Source organism: Prosopis cineraria, unplaced genomic scaffold (assembly GCF_029017545.1).
Source record: "Prosopis cineraria cultivar Desert tree isolate PC_DT_omini unplaced genomic scaffold, ASM2901754v1 PC7, whole genome shotgun sequence".
Lineage (NCBI taxonomy): Eukaryota > Viridiplantae > Streptophyta > Magnoliopsida > Fabales > Fabaceae > Prosopis > Prosopis cineraria.
In genome coordinates, this window is record NW_026555338.1 from 35369008 (window position 1) to 35386003 (window position 16996).

General features: G+C 35.6%; 3 protein-coding genes and 1 long non-coding RNA gene across 4 annotated transcripts; 2 read left to right on the top strand and 2 right to left on the bottom strand.

Moving 5' to 3' along the window:
• Positions 1–1622: 1622 nt before the first annotated feature.
• On the bottom strand, positions 1623–2875 carry LOC129315058 (uncharacterized). The gene is made up of 3 exons (XR_008594369.1): positions 2511–2875; positions 2146–2277; positions 1623–2060 (listed from the first exon to the last, which is right to left on the bottom strand). It is a non-coding gene; the product is annotated as an uncharacterized LOC129315058 (long non-coding RNA).
• Positions 2876–5274: 2399 nt separating this feature from the next.
• On the top strand, positions 5275–7561 carry LOC129315258 (intracellular protein transport protein USO1-like). The gene is made up of 2 exons (XM_054958842.1): positions 5275–5589; positions 5941–7561. Exons 1-2 carry the CDS (start codon positions 5389–5391, stop codon positions 7267–7269), a joined length of 1530 nt encoding a protein of 509 aa, XP_054814817.1. The 5' UTR covers positions 5275–5388; the 3' UTR covers positions 7270–7561.
• Positions 7562–7696: 135 nt separating this feature from the next.
• Positions 7697–9808, bottom strand: LOC129315259 (uncharacterized). Its single transcript, XM_054958843.1, has 4 exons — positions 9595–9808; positions 8723–8793; positions 8553–8639; positions 7697–8047 (listed from the first exon to the last, which is right to left on the bottom strand). Exons 1-4 carry the CDS (start codon positions 9713–9715, stop codon positions 8024–8026), a joined length of 303 nt encoding a protein of 100 aa, XP_054814818.1. The 5' UTR covers positions 9716–9808; the 3' UTR covers positions 7697–8023.
• Positions 9809–13957: 4149 nt separating this feature from the next.
• Positions 13958–14533, top strand: LOC129316860 (uncharacterized). The gene has a single exon (XM_054961229.1). The coding sequence runs from the start codon at positions 14036–14038 to the stop codon at positions 14315–14317; it is 282 nt and encodes a 93-aa protein (XP_054817204.1). The 5' UTR covers positions 13958–14035; the 3' UTR covers positions 14318–14533.
• The last annotated feature ends 2463 nt before the right edge of the window (positions 14534–16996 follow it).

Here is a 16996-nt window from a genome sequence, read left to right on the forward strand (position 1 = left end):
GAGGTTTCGAATATTTGTAGGTTTTGTATTTTTATTTTTTTCCGCTTCGGTTTTTAGGACGTTGCACCTCCTGGTACCACTGTTCTCGAGGAGGCAGTTCAAGTTCCACCAATATTGCATTCCACAGCGAAGGAAAGGTAGGGAGGAAATTCTACTATCAAAGGAATAACAAACCCGCATGGGGGGGGGGGGGGAAGTTCTTTACTCCTGAGACTAAAATTCAGTTTCGTACGTCTATTATGATCCGCACGAGCTTTTTTTGGAATCTGAGAACACAAAGCTATTAATGACCCCCAGAAAAGATCAGAGTGATGGTAGCGGTGGATTAAGGGGGTTATCAACCTGACGTATTTTCGTCATATCGGTTGGTTACGTTTATGGCGATAGCAATAGGATGCGTTTAGAATTCAAATTCACATTTAATGTTGTCGTGCGCTCTGCCTTGAAATGTATGTACTCCAATTAAGCAACTCAATGATGATATATGCGACCATATAACAAAAACCTTACAAGCTTACATGATCATTATCCTTTTTGTATGGTTTATATTTCACAACTAGCAAAATTTAGTGCATGGAAATTCATTAAATAGTTAATAAGACATTCCGTAAAATTGTGTTGATAATTGATATGATCCATGATAACATCCGGCAACATGTTAAAAATCTAAACAAAAGGAGCATGAACTCTACCCCAGAGAGAAAAAAATGGGGGCAGGAAACAGAAAACTTGATAATCACACTAATGTGGCGACTTAATGGTCATGGAAAATATTATTTGAGAATCTCTTCTGTATAACGATACAGCGTAACTGTGGCTCGATCTTCAATGGTAAGCGTTTTCCCCCCTTGAAAAGAAAATATGCCTTTCTATAAAGAAAGGGGAGGAAAAATTTATAGAACCTGAGTTAGTAGAATACAAGTTTATATATATCATGCTTGATGCTAAAGTAAACACAGGCCCTGCCAAAGTATTTTATATATAAGCTCTGAATCTGTTTCAGTCGCCATGTCATGCAGTGGAAGCTTTTTCGTGCCAAAGCCGCTCTGCGGGAGTTCAATTAAAAAACATTATAGCTCTTGTTCCCCATACCCCTACGCACTCCATGATGGTTACCTCACAACAAATGGTTCTTTTTGTCTTGGATTGCAATTTTTACGAGTCAAACAGGCAGACAAATTGCAATTACTTCGTGACTGTTATAATCTCTGCTGCAATTATATCAGACACAAACATGCTACGAGCATTTGGCTTCTGGAACATATTTATCGAGAGACCTCGCCAATTAAGAGATTTATCTGGTATGCTGTGATGTCAGACGCAGTGTTCAAAGAATTGAGAGGAACACTTTGAAGAGAAGCTTTCTGGTGCCAATCAGTTGTAATTATATGGATCACATAATTTTTTCGTTGGCTATTAGCAGACTACTTGGGGTCCTCGGATCGAGTCTCTTTTGGTGCCTCAAGCTGCTATGATACCGTCATGAGTTTGCCCGGAGAGAAGGAAAAAAGCAGAGATGTAAGGGTTGGATGGTGTCATTTTCATGTGAAATAGGACAAAATAGGAAAAGGAAAAGGGAAAAAAAAAGTGGTAAAAACGAGACTCTTCTTACCGTGGCATGCAATTTTATTGATGATATACGATCAGATATGTTCTATTGAATGCACCAACAAGCCTAGTGGCCTTTCCCATTCAAACAGCATCCCCACAGAGCCAATCACTGTTCCAGCAAATGAAACATAGAAGATCTTGCAGATAATAATGTGTATCATAGATACTTTATCTCCCGTGCATTTTTCAACCATGAAAAAAAGTGCCAGCTAGAAGGCGCGCGCGCACATATATACAACGATAATAGACTTTTCCTCTCTAATGACCAAACAGTGATGTTGTGCGAGTCCTTCCATATCCTGCCCTGAGTTCAATCAAAATCTGAATGAATCAATTGGCACAGGGTTCTGTATATATTGTTGGCAACTTGGCGTCCCAATTTGAAACGAATTATGCATAAGCAGTAAGCTGCCTCTAGTGCCCTCGGTCCTTTGGCATCTTCTCGGTGCCTTTATGAATAATAAAAATTGTTAGGTGGCCACCAACCCAGCTAGTATATTTAACTCATTGCCATTTCAGTTTTTTCCCACTCACCGCAGTGTCCAATGAAAAACTCGGCATGTTGAATACGTTCACGCAGTGAAAGTACCTCAAACACTGCCACAGCTCACGGCAAGTGATCTGCTCACACTCCACCCCAACGCATCCGCAAAAAGGAGAGCCATACTAGTCCAAAAGTAAGATGCAGCAAGCTAAGCACTAATTTAGATTTGAACGTTAATGCTGGATGGGTTCTAGTCTTTATCAGATAATATAAAAATTTGGGAGCTCGAGCTCTTCTGTCGTTGAGTAGTTTTACAGATTTATATAATGATAATATTTTATTATCGTGGTACATGAAAATGCATAAAAATTGTAAAATGATAAAAATAAAAATAGAGAGCCCAATTTAGCAATACCATAGCGCAGCAGCAAGAGGCGTGGGGATATGGGGATGGTGAGGTCAAGTTTTTTTTTTTTTTTTGGGGGGGGGGGAATCAATATGAGACGACTTCGATCGGGGCTTGAGAGACAAGTGAGACGCAGTGCAGGTGGCTGCTTCATGAAAGTGGATGAGATCAGGCTTTGTGTTGGTAACAGAGAAGCCATATATAGCAGCAGGGTGAAGAGGCAGCTTTTGCAATAATGGAGTGTGGACTTCGGAGATGATTACGCTGTGATCGAGCAGCTCACGTTTCGTCACTATCTATTTCCACTTTCCAGCGTCGAACTTTACTATTATTGTCATCCAACATCATTCACCCTCCTGCCGACAACCTCTCAACTCCTTCCCTCGCTAAATCGGATCCCCTCCTCCAATGATGTGGCCTCAATTTTGTTAACCCTCCCACGTGCACACGCGTGGCATTTTTTACATTTATATGCCTGCGTTACTCTCATCTCAAGTCCTTTATATATGCGGGACTTGTAGAAATACAACCTGATAGCACCCCATACATGTCGTGTACTGTAGTGACGAATCTTATTGTATTATTCTCATCTCTTATCAATTTCATTCTTTGTTAGACATCTTTCTCCACCTCCGTCACAGCTCCGTTGAATTTTAGTCCGAATTATTTTTACGTTTGAACTGATGAGTTTCTAAAATATCAGGAAGCACACTACATACATGTACATGACCCCCTGAAAGAATTCGTCCAGGTACGTGAATATCAGTTTAATTAAGAAGGCATAAGTAGTCATCAATATAAATCTTGAAGCGGTCCGAAAATTTGAAAAATTTATGCGCGAATATCATGAGAGTGGCAAAGAAGAAGATATATTATGCGAAATCAGGTCAAACGAATCATCCATATTAATGCTAACGTTAACATTATTCTCTCCCTTTGAGCTCAGGATAATACATTTGAAACAGTACTCGAATCGGCTTCATATTATAATTTCCGGAATATTCGTCGACCATAAAAATTGTTGATTTGGTTGTCACTTTCCGTCAAAATCTTGAGTGCATATGTGCTATGCCATGAGTGTTGGAGATCAGCATATCGCATTTCATTATGCTAAAACTTGTTTATTTTGGGCTAGGATTTCACTTTTTTTTTGGGGGGGGGGGGGGGGGGGCCGGTTTCAAAGCTAGGATTTCACTATGCAAACTAGGAAACTTCGGCGCTCTTGAACTCGCTCCACACTAGCATTCGAGCATTCAATATGGTTCTTTAATCTTTGATACTACCCGCAGAACAGGCGCGTACACAGTCTCAAAATTTTAAATTTAAATCTTGAAATATATAATCGCATCAAACAAAAATGTTAAAAGCAACTTGAGGTACTGGACATGAAGCTATCATTGGCAATAATGATTTATACAGCAGGAGTTTGAATTAGACTAGGCAAGTTTTCCGAAGATATCGGACCATAGAATTAAAAAAGTTACAGAAAAAAATACTTATATAAATAATTACATATTATCTACCCATAAAAAACCTGCAGAGATGTTAACAATTTGTTCACAAACAAGATCCTTCCAAGTTACATCAATAATAGTATCTGTGCCCATTTTACGGGATATAGCAAAGTATCTATTAAGGATTTGTTCTTATTATAAAAAACATATCCTCTCGTTTTAAATTCATGCGAGATAAAAACAGAGTTAATGTTTTTTTTTTTGAAAAAAAAAATTAACATGGTGTAGGCTCAGTATTAATAAAGTAATACTTACGTTAAATTCTGACTCTATGCATAAATAATATTTGACATTCTAATATAACATACGAAAAATGAGATAAAGCATATCATTTCTTACTTTTTTATTAATAATAGATGGGTTGATTGATAATTAGAATTAAAGTCCGAACTTCTTACCCAAAAAAAAAAAAGAATTAGAGTCCGAGCTTTTATTTTAAATCTTGATCAGTACGGGTCTAAAAAATTCTGCAATGTCTAAGATATCACAATTTAGAATTTTTATGTTATACATAAAAAGATATATGAACATTCGTTGAAGAGGAATTTGTTTTCGTTAATTATGATCATCATTCTTCTTCGGTGACTGAATCGAAGCCTGGCACATGTCGTGGAGAAAGCTAATCCATCCCACTTAGCAGTTCTCGTAATTTTTTCTTCATTTTGAGCTTGTGGCCCAACAAAAGCATTCCTGACCCAACAGGAAAAAAAAGGGGGCAAACTCGTCACTTTTCCAGATGACCCAATCCCCTGAGTCTTCGGGTCTGGACCCTCTCCTCTAATTAACTTCGGATTCCCCAGGAAAAAAAAAAACAAAAATGACAATAGATTAGCATTGCCATTTGTGAAAATCAAAAGGATCGTAGCAGCATGTATCGATCAGTCCAAGAAATAATAGCTTCAGAAATATAGGCCTAGAACTAGATACAAGAAAATCATTGCAGAGACATTATCCCACATGAAGTCTTCAATTTCTTTAAATGGAATGGAACTATGGAAGTACTATAGCTGTCTTAAACTTCAATTACTCTTGAATTATCAGTACCGATTTATCCATGTCACTTAGCAAAGTGGGAAGAAAGACAAAAAGGCCTTTCCCACATCATAAAGCGAAGGGTATTATAATAAAATCACGAGGGAACATGGCGAAACTCGAATAAGAAAGGCAGTCTCCAGAATCAGAGCCCTGACACAGTTTTCATGGTAATGCTACCCCAGCTATGAGAAGTTAGTTGCATGGCCTTTTTCACATGACAAGCAACAAATAAGTTCTGCGCCACAAACAACATCTGTGGAGAGAGAAAGCAACCCCTTTAATCCTTCACAAGAATAAGAATCCAATTTTGTTCAAGTCTCTGGCTGAGACTGAGGGTAATGGCTTACAATAAAGGCAACCATGGCGGCGGCGGCGGCGGAGGAAATAGGGGAAGATCATACGCGCTGATGTTGCTGCTGGCATTTGGAGCTGCGTTGCTTGGGGTAATGGTGCTTCATAAGTTCAGGGAAAGGCGTGTTTACACCCTTCTCCTGAAAGAAAAAGACCGTGATCTCCTAGCCCTTCAGCTTTTCTTGCAGGTAATGACTCTCCTCCTTCCTCTCCCATGTCGTGTTCTTTTTCTCATCTGACGTGTCACTCTACTTGTTCGACACATGAGAAGCAACATGCATGTAACAGATCTTTATCAATTGTCTTCCTCTTAATAATTCTTACAAAGTGCTTATACTCAAATCATTCTTTTACCCTTTTGGGACGAATTTTCATAATTTCTTGCTCTAGGGTGAAAATAATATCATGGCATGTTGCATTTTCTACTCCCTTTTGAAGTTAACTGCACTGAGTTCTGCAATTATTCGCACGAGGGTGGACTTTATTGTGTAGATTTGCAGTGATAGTCACGGTAACTTCGGTTTTTTTCAATTACATAGAAGGAAAGAGATCACACTAAAGAGATGAAAAGGAAGAACGAAGAAATGAAGGCGAAGATATACTCCCTGAGAAGCCAAAAGATGGAGCTTGACAGAAGAGTTCTGGAGATGAAGTCCACGATGGATTCGCTGAAAGAAGAGCAGAGAGTGATGGAATCCGCATTCGAAGAAAAGCAGAATGAGATCAAAATGCTGAGAGAAAAAGTGAGCGATTTGGAAAATGAAAATCCTGAATTGATAGCTTTAAAGGACAAGTTTCGGCAGAAGGAAGCAGAGATGGAGGCCTTGAAGCACCGTTTTGAAGAGGCATTTAAGAGCCGCGGAGTAAGCAGTAATGATCGGACCATCCTTCCAGAAAGCGTGTTGGAAAATGGAACAATGACGGCGCAAGAGAAAACTCAGACCGAAAATAAACAAAGGGACGAGCAATCGCATGATCAAGCTGCCAACTATGAGGATGGTAAGAGCATTACGAACGAAGATGCAAGCAAAAACAAATTGACCAAGTTTGATGAAGATGAACAAAATAAGAGGAAAGAAATTCTGCAAGCTGATGGTGGTGCCGGTGTCACTGCAAAAGAAATGGACGAGGAATTCGTGGATGGTGAAGAAAATGTGACAATCAGAGAAGAGCAGCGTGGAAAATTTGAGGATGAGACAATTGGTGGAAGTCAGGAATTCAGTTTGAAGCAAATGGAAGATAACCCCAAAATTCCTCATGATGAGGAAAGGAAACTTGTCCGTCTAGGTAGAACAAAGGGGAAGAGATGGAGAGCGATTGTCAAGAACGGTTCACTGGGAAACAATGGGATTTCCAAAAGTCATGGACCTGTGAGCATAAGAAGCAGAAAGCTTAACAGAGACCAGCAAGATGATAAAAACAATGAAAGGGGGGAAGAGGAGATGAGTGATGACAGTCCGAGCAACAACAAGGCAGAAGAAAAAGTGCAGAAGCATGGAAGGCATGACGATATACAGGATGGCAAAACCAAGATAGTAGATGATATGAATCACCAGGTGACTGACAATGATTTTGGCGCGCACCCAGGTAAACAGACAACATGGGATGAGGACGGACAGTCAGAAAAGCAAGAGGAAACTGGAGTAGAACAAAGTTGGAGTAGAAGGCATATCAACTTGGTGGAAATGTATGCCGGACAAGAAAAGACTCCCACTCTCCATAAAGAACTCGAAAAACCAAAAGCTGCAGATGTACAAGAGAAAGATGACATCGAAGGGCGTGATGATGAAGATAAAAATGACGATTTCTCCGAGGAATCCCAGTCCAACTTAGCAGATGAGAATGAGCACAAAGGGGAAATGCACTAGTTAGGGTTTCAGGGGGTTTTGTTATGACCCTGTGAATTCAGCTAGTATGTCCTGTTCGGACTAGGGATACAACAGCCGGTATTAAGTTTGATGTGATCATAAACCACTAGCTCTAAATAGTGTAGTGCCTTGGGAAAGAACATACTAGTAAAACAAGCTGTACACGGCGTTCGAGGTTATCTTCTCTGTAATTATATGCTGCCTCGTTTTACCTTGAAAATTACAGTAGCAACTGGCAAGGTAGACTATACGCAATCCGTGAAAGATCACTTGAATAAATTCATTGTTAGCACTACTTTTGCATCGTGAGTCGGGTGCAGGGGAAGAGTGATTATTCAAACTGCTACTTTTACCATAAAGCGTCCATTTTGAGACTTACAGAATATCCTCGGGGGTCTAATTCAAACAGCACAGGCAATGGAATCCGTCCAGCCAATTACTTCACGTCAATAGGCTCATTTAGAGCACAACGATAAGACGATACCAGTTGTAGCTCATGTCAATGAAATTAATTGCTTACAAAAGTAGAAGTGTCCTTAAATTATTAGTAGAAGACCGGCAAGCATATAGTGAATGAAAAGTAGCAAATATGTCCTGGAAAGAATCGTCTTCCAAGGAACATCATTCAGGGATTTATCGATAACTAGCCAAAAGGATTTCTCGCCAGCCAACGAAACAAAGAACGGAAAACATGGGAAAGCCCACGCCTTCACATTATTACCAGCAACAGTTGGGATGTGGAAATATCCAAACTTCACTGCGTCGCTTCCACCAATTTCTGCAAAATCAGTGCTCGTTTAGCAAAGACCAAAAATTTGACACCTAAAATTAGCCACTATTAACATTCAAAAAATAGTTTATTTGTTTTGCAGACCCATTGGTCCACTTACTCAGGGGGGGAGGTCTTCAGTGACAACAAAGCAGAAGCATCAAACCAGAAATACTTGAAATAATCATAACTCACTAAGAAACAGAACCATCAACATTCAAAAGAAACTGAAACCTCTCTAACAAAGCTCTATTAGTCATCTTGCCATTTGAAAATTTTATTAAACAGGCTATGAGATAAGGACCATGCAAATATTCTAGCATGGTAAATTTTGGGAAAGAAAGATTTGTTTGACAGAAAATAGAACAGTGACAGGAACACTCATTTATAGAGAACCAACTTTGGACCGACTCATGACGACACTAAGTCACTAACGAGAAACCAACATGTGGTAAACTGGTAATCTTGGTAATCTCAGTAATAACCATTAGAAAATACGAACAGCAAAAAGTACCTCTTCTTTCTTGCCCTTGCCTCCAGTGAAGAACTTGTATCCACCAAAGAAGAGTAAACCCCAGCCAGATAAAGAAACAATTACAAACTGCAAGAACATGATAACGAATCATATCAATACATAAATGCTTTGCAATGAATGCACTGATCTCAACACATGTTTACACTCACATGCTCTTCCTTCCATTTAGATGGATTCAGCGGATCTTGCCAACAGTTAACTTTGGGGGTTCCATGGTGATCTGCAATAACCAAATGAGTAAGCCATTTCACGGACAAGTTGCAAAATATTACCATATAGCAAGCTATAATGCAGAAAATCAATTTGACTACAGAGTGGGAAGATGGAACGTATATTGATTAATAATGTCAGATTAGGTCCGGCATCAACACCAGAATCTAATTTTTCTTTCTTTCAATTACTAGTGCTAGTACGGTTCAACAGAATCAGATAAAGTAAAACAACAAATAGTGATTGATAGTGCCTCTATTCCAATCAAGTTTATATATTTTGTTCTTTCCTCTTGTTGTTTACCACATAAATATCCCAATGGTTCCATTCAAAGACACGCTTTTTATTTTTCCCGCTTTTCAGGGAGGGATAGGGATAAAATTCATTTTGTTTTAAATGAAATTTTAGGTAGGTATGGGTAAACTTTAAAGGTTTCCAAGAGGACATCAACTGTCTGAGTTTCGCAGTTATGTTCAAATAATTTTATCTCATAATTTCCAAAGTTTAAGCAGATATCCAACTCAATTGCATGTTTAATTAACTTAAATTATACAATGTAAAATCAACTCCTTCACAGGTTTCAGCCACGCAAAGAGAATAAATGCCCCACCCCCGGGGCTCAAAAGCCCAAAGTTATACCGATTTGATACGCAACACCAAACTTTTAATTCTTGCGAAGGCATAAACACTTCTCAGCTAGCAACACTACGCCAATAAATAGAACGGAAAGATTTGCAAGATCCCATAGATCCTGGCCCACATGGTAAACGGGATCAAACGAATTCACAAAATTCATGTAAATATAAATTACCCGCGGCACCGGCGAGACCACGCTTATGGATAAGGCTGGCGGCTTGAATTGGTGTTCTTGGCGAAGAAATACGGCTTAAAGAAGCAGCTCGACAAACTGCGGCCGCTGCTAGACTGGCCATGGCTTTGTGCTTGTTTGAAATGCGATGCGAGAGACTAGGAAGGAGAGCATAACGCTTTGGTTCCGGGAGACAGAAATGCCCGACGCTCAAAGGCTCGAAGCTAAACGACGTCGTATTTCAAGTGACATGGCGCGTTCATGTCGTATAAAGAAACCCGGTTTTACGGTGATGTCCGCACTCCACAGTGAACTGCTACAGGCCATGTCATCATTTTTAATATATAAAAAAATTTATAATACTCCTTCCATTGTAAATTATAAAATACTTTTAAATAAAATATTACATATCAATAAATCTAATTAAATATATTTAATAATTTTATATTTTTAAAAAATAGAAATATAAACTTTTAAAAATATCTATTATTTAATATATTAAAAAAAAGTGATAAAAATTAATTATAAAAATAAAAAGAATAATATTGAAATTGACACATTTAATGAAACTTTAATTTATTCAAAGTATCTTATATTTTAGATAGAAAAACTTTTTCAAAAGCACTTTATAATTTATGATGGAGGGAGAATATTCATAATTTTGGTGGTGAATAATAAATAAATAATTTAATTTAATTGGAGCTTTTGCATTAAAATCCATTTCTTACCATTTTTAGGAAGAAGAAAAAATTAATTCCCAGCTCATTTGGTATGTGCATGTGGTTTGCTTTCTCATGGATGTGTCTGAAGACAAGGTGTTTGAAATTTCTCAAGCTGCCGCTTTCGGTTGAAAGTACCAGGTGAACAGATTTTTCTTATCTGCTTTTGGACTCACTCTTTAATTAAGACATACCATCTCTAGTTCCAAAAAGAAAAACCATCAGTACGAGTCGACAAGCAGAAGTCATTCTTCTTTCAGAATGATCGGCGACGTTCAGATTACTTTGCGTTAAGGTATTCGTCTTCAATTTTTCATGAAGTCAAAGCACCCTCATTTCTTAATCTCTTGTTTATGGAATAAGTTCCCAACCTCGTCTCTGATCCATTAGCTCAATCACAGTTTTCTTCGTTTAGGTTTTCTCGGAAAGGCTTCAATGTGGTTGGACGGTTCGGCGGTAGCTGAGGGGCAGCCAAATGGCCAATCATATAGGATGAGAGAAAATTACCATTTCAAAGAATAAAACATGGTCAAGAAGATCGCAGATTCACAACCATTATTTCTCACATGCTTGAAATATGGTTAAGACTAAGGAAGGCCTGAAGATTCTCTAAGACTGTGGGATATTTACGATAACACATGTTATTTATAAGGAATTTTTTAAAAATCTGATGTAACATGTATTTGTTTTAAAAGCCTATTAAAACATATTTTATTTTGAAAAAATTAATTATTTGATCCCTGTAGTTTGACCAAGTTACATCTCAATTTTTTAACTTTGACTTATTATAACTCAATCTCTGAAGTTTTGACTCAATTATAAATTAGTCTCTAAACTTTGTCTCTTATAATTTAGTTCCTAAAATTTTAACTTGTTTAATATTGATCTTTATAAAGATTAAAAGGGTTTAATAATTTAAAATATTAATAATAAACATTAAACTATATTTAAATTTTTATAATTTTATTTTTTAAACATATAGAGACTAACATTTAAGAGATTAAAACTTTAAGAACTAAATTGTAAGAGGTAAAGTTCAAGGACTGATTTACATCTGAGTTAAAACTTCAGAGATTGAGTTATAACGATTTAAAGTTCAAGGATTGGGTTACAATTAAGTTAAAATTATAAAGACTAAATGATTAATTTTTTCTTTCATTTTCCATGTAATTTGATCAATGCAATACATGACTATTAGAGTTACAAATTCAATATACATTCAAGGGATAATTTTGTTGATTTTTTACTATCTGTTTTTGGATAAATATGATTAAATTAGTATAATGTTGCACAAGAGAGTAAAAGCTAGTTTTTTATATGCTTAAGCTTTACTTCCCAATTAGACGCCATATGTATTTCATAGTATATGGTAAATGAACGATATATAATGTACAAATACCAACATTTTTAAAATCATGTTGGATATTGAATTAAAAAAGTCAGTGGTTCACATGATCCAACTGGATTGGATTGATGGTCAAATCAATAACGTAATAATTAAATTAATATATATATATATAACAATCTAAATATAAAAAATAAATATAAAATTATTACTTAACTTCAAAATAAAACCAAATATTTTAAGTTTATCATGACTTAATAAGTTACATGATACAACATAACATTAAATTATTAAAAAAATTGATTAAAAAAGAAAAAAGAATATTTTTTTTAACAGTCTGATTGTTAAAAACCGAATCCAATTTTTGGTTCAACTACTGGTCCCAATCCGACCCAACTCTTTAAGTAATTTTTTTGACTTAATCGAGTCATTAACCTAACTAATTGACAATTTGACTATCCAATTTGATCTAATTTTTTAATCATTGATAAATACTTAGTAGTACTAACTTGCCTCTAGGGTGTAATTTGCTAATCAAGTACGTTCTCGGACCAACTCAAAATAGGGGAAAAAAACATCATTTTGCATGTAGAGAATTAATGTTATGCTTGGCTCATAAGGTAAAATAGAAAGAGGAGAACATAAAGAGAAGAGAAAAGTAAAAGAATATAATTTTCTTCTATTGTATTTGGCTAAGCAAGAGAAAACAAGAAAAAGAAAAAAAATTATCAATTTTATATGAACAATAATAACATTATTATTAGTGAAAAATAAAAAGTATTTATATATAATAAAATATAATATTTTAACATATTATATATAATAATTTCTACCATATATTATTGATTGAATAAAAAAATATTTACAAATTATTTTATTCAATACTAACAAAAAATCTAATTTATAATTTTATTTATTAAATTATTAAATATATAATAATTTTAAAATTTTGAAACTGCAACCAAATATAAAAAATTTAATTGAAAATTTGAAATTAGTACTTGTCTAATTAATCTAAAAATAAAAATCAAATATACTGTTTGTTTAACAAAATTTCATAATTAAAATGTTATTATATTACAAATATAAAATTTAAAAATGGTGGGTAAATTTAAAAATAAAATTTTCTTTTTAAAATATTTTGATATTTGGAGAGAAGAATTAAAAGTAAAAATATGTGGATCTTACATATTATTTTTCTCTCATTTGTTTTGCCTTTTAACTTTTCTCTCCATAACCAAGTAGAAAAAATGTTATTTCTCTTTTATTTTTCTCTCCAGCCAACCATAGTATAAATTAATTTAAAAAGGCGCGTCACTTACAAGTAAGACAATGAAGAGAAATCGCAGGACCACAGCATTCTTAGCAGATTTTAAATTGCCACATATGAACACGTGACAAAGCAAAAGTTTTACAGGTAATTAACGTTGGAGTGGCACTCCAACTTTGGTGTAAGTTGGATTCCTCTCCCAAGTCCCAACCAGTGCATGGAAGAAAGAAGGCCAAGATGACGCTAAAAACTGACAGCGCGCTGTGTGTGTATTAATTAACAGATCGACTGTACGTTCTCTTTATACTTCTTCTCATACATAATCCTTTATATTCATTTAATTTTTCATTTGATTTAACAGTGAAATATTTTGATCATGTCGTTAAACCAAATATATTATAGAGTGATGGATCGAGGAAAAAAATAAGGAAAAGACTCCGACTGGTTACCAGTTTTAGTTGAAAAAATGTGCTTGGTTAGCACCCCCCAAAAAAGGGGAAAAACAAAGAAAAGAGTTCTTCTCACAGAAATTCGCTTCGCAGAAAAAAGTACTGTCATGGATATGTTCCATAAAATACATTGCATCTCCGCTTTGGATTACATAAAGTATGCGGCTGACATGATATATACACAATATATACATATGGCAATATCATCTTTCTTCCCTGTTCACAACCAACAGAAACAGAGAGTCCCCACCTCATTAAATCATCATGGTTTTGGATAAGATAACCAATGGTTTCACTCCCAAACTACGGGTCCAGATTAATGTATGATGGGCTGATGTAAAAACCATGTGCTGCACAAAATCCTTTGGCATCCATTAAAAACCCAACACCGTCACTTTCTGAACAAAAAAGACAAAAAAAGTGTATGGATTATGGATATGAGGCATTTGGCAAGCGAGATATGGCTGCGCGCCTCAACTTCAAGTAAAAACCATTGGCTTTCCATATAGTCCACATTTGGCACCGGTTCCGGTTTCCCCTCTCAGCCGTCTTTTACAATCTATATAAGTGCCGATCCCACTCGTTGCTTCACCCAAAAGCGTTTCAAACTAGTAGGTGCAACAGTACTGGAAAAAGATAAGAGAATTGAAGCAGCTGAAACATGTGCCCGACAACAGAGGCTTGGGTTGTGGTAACCAGTGTTGGAGTCGTGGAGGCCTTGAAGGATCAAGGTTATGGCAGGTGGAACAACGCCGTGAGGTCAACACACAAGCATGCCAAGAACCAAATAAGGTCGGCAGCTCAAGCCAAGAAACTCTCTAAGCCTTCTTCGTCTTCCTCGATGTCGACGTCAAAGAAGCTCAGAGATGATGAGGGGATAAACAAGTCGGAGGAGTCTCTGAGAACGGTTATGTTCTTGAGCACCTGGGGCCCCAACTCCTGAATCAGAAGCTAAGCCTGATTTATCAGAGAAAATCTCACACATGCTCATAAAATAATGGACTACTCATCAATGATCAGCCGCCTATCTTTCTATAGAGTCAACGAGCTTAAAAGCGGCCTTGGCGGTGATAAGTTGATACGGCCATGTGTGTAATGCTTAGAGATAAGATATGTAAACTAAAAATAAATTCGATTTCCATTGTGACAACAATGAAAACATCGTCCGCGGAAAAAGTGTCTCTTCTGCGTTATATTATATACCACACGTGCGTAACCTTGTGAGTATTTGCATGTGAAACTCAAACCTTAACTCTCATCTCATATCACCATATATACAATGCTCACACGCAGGATTCACTTTTCTATCTCCGCATGCACCGTAATTTCCAGCTTATGTGAACTCATGCTCATTCATCAAATATTTTATAGGTGGCATATGTTAGTTTTATCATTTGCATTTCTTTCCATACGTCCGTTATTTTTTAGAGCGATCAATTAAATAACTTGCTTACCGTTCACTTCCCATAAAAACTCCTCGCATCAATATCCAGGTAAAAGTATCAAATAGGAAAATTGTAATAAGTGGCATTATTTATAAAAGTTAAATCTATTGTGTAATATGAAAATGACACGTCTTCCTTTCATTTTATTTTAATTTATGATAGAAAGGTCTCAAAAGAATTAATTAATTTAAATTAGATTCTAAATGTCAAATTTTAAAAATTTGCAACTCAATCTTTCAATTTTACATTTTTATTGTGATGAATTTACAACTTATATTTTAAATTTTAATAGAAAAAATATATTTTTTATTTTTCAATCATATTAAAATTTAAAAAATAAGTTACAAATTTATCACAATGCAGTTGTAAAATTGAGAGATAAATTTATAAATTTTTAAAATTTGACACTTGGGACTTAACTTAAATTAATTGGTCCTTTTGAGACCTCTTTGTCATTCTCCCTTCCTTTTATTTTAAAACACCATTAGAAATATTTTTAAAAATTGAGATAAGAAAAATATATATTCATTGAAATTATATTAACACTAATTAATTAACCTCTTGCTCTAAAATTTCGTGGTATTAGCTAACAATGCATAAATTATATTATGTGTATTGGTATGGGCGTATAGCTTACATTACAGTACTCGCAATAGGATAAGATATGGATGATGAATCAACGGTTGGTTGTCTTCTTATCCAAGGAAATAGACACTTGGTTGTTATATCCTATCAAAACATTATATATAAAAGAATTAATAAAGATTTATCCAATTAATAAAAATTTGATCTATAGTTTATAAAATGGAGAGTTTAAATCCGCTATTAATTAATGTGGAGAATAATTTCATCGAAGGACAATTTTTAAGTAGTTTTATAAATACTTTTTAAACCTGAAAATATATTTAAATTTTAATAATACTGAGGACTCAATTCTTGTAAATTTTACAAACAAGGAAACCTTGTATAGAAGGATGATGTTACCTCAGAAGCAGATTGGATTCCATACCCATACCCGTTATCCGTACTATACATTACGTATAAAAAAGTTTAGCTTGATCACAATTTAGAGACTGGGCCAATCTGAAAACCGACAGAAATTAATTTGTCGCTTCCAAAATGGACAATTTATACAAAATAAAAATTTATTGATACAACGAAATACTTTCTACACTGCAGAATCAACTATTTAAATTAGTTCAAATAATTTAGAAAGTGGGACTTTTGATATGATTGGATGAAAATTCTTTTAATTATGCTATTTCAAAAAATAATCACTTAGATGGTGTAAAATTAAATATCACTTTTCCAATTATAGTTATTAAATTTAAAGTTTTTATTATAGAAATCTGTATGCTTGAATTTGTAAGTTATAACTCAAAATTAAAAGAAATAAGAAACCTCTATGGTCTTGCAATTTACAGCATTAAAGAATCCCTCGATGTATTTTATGCTCAACTGAATGTTGCATAGCAAGAGCAATGTTGTCAACGGCATTATTGCTACATCTAACATCTCATGAAGATCGATCAAACGTAGTACGGGATATACCAATGGAGCTCAATTATCCTCAGTACCCTCAATTGACAAACACACCGCGCGCGTGTTGGCATCTCTGCCAGAATAGATTTTTGAAGACATTAAAATTTGCTGACCTGACAATATTAATTCTTCTTTCTTCTTCTTCTTTTGTTTTAGTTTGCATATTAATACGTTTATTGGAGCAGAAGCGTTGCGGACTGCGGACGTGGTTATTGCCGGTTCTTATTTCTTAATCCTAGATGTCATGCAGTATTTCCAAGAAATCAAATTCCATCCTCTGTTTCATCATCTGGAATATCTTAAAAAAAGGATTTAACATAGAACATCCGGTTCAGGTGCATTTAGCAAATTGCATAGAGAGCTACTATAGATCTTGATGTTGAGTCCACCCACTTTTTCTGAATTTAATCCAGAAGCTAATTTGATGCCGCGGAAATTAATCAAGAAACAAGAGGCCTCGCTGCCCCACAGTCAATTTCAGAAGACAAATCTCTCCCAAGTTGTCTCTATGTGAAGAAATCTTACTCTTTACTGAAGCCAGTGGTTGCAACTTACATTGTATGACGCGGAGTGGTCCTACACGTCTCCAACGTTGGATAGGGACACATTTGATGAGTACGAGTGCCCACTGCTCC

What these genes read in the sequence shown, in the direction of transcription:
- LOC129315258 (XM_054958842.1), top strand. Translation starts at nt 5,389, where the DNA reads ATGGCTTACAATAAAGGCAACCATGGCGGCGGCGGCGGCGGAGGAAAT. An exon ending in CCCTTCAGCTTTTCTTGCAG is followed by an intron (nt 5,590 to 5,940) that starts GTAATGACTCTC and finishes TCAATTACATAG; the next exon opens with AAGGAAAGAGATCACACTAA.
- LOC129315259 (XM_054958843.1), bottom strand. Translation starts at nt 9,715, where the DNA reads ATGGCCAGTCTAGCAGCGGCCGCAGTTTGTCGAGCTGCTTCTTTAAGC. An exon ending in TGGTCTCGCCGGTGCCGCGG is followed by an intron (nt 8,794 to 9,594) that starts GTAATTTATATT and finishes TGGTTATTGCAG; the next exon opens with ATCACCATGGAACCCCCAAA. An exon ending in GCAAGGGCAAGAAAGAAGAG is followed by an intron (nt 8,048 to 8,552) that starts GTACTTTTTGCT and finishes CTGATTTTGCAG; the next exon opens with AAATTGGTGGAAGCGACGCA.
- LOC129316860 (XM_054961229.1), top strand. Translation starts at nt 14,036, where the DNA reads ATGTGCCCGACAACAGAGGCTTGGGTTGTGGTAACCAGTGTTGGAGTC.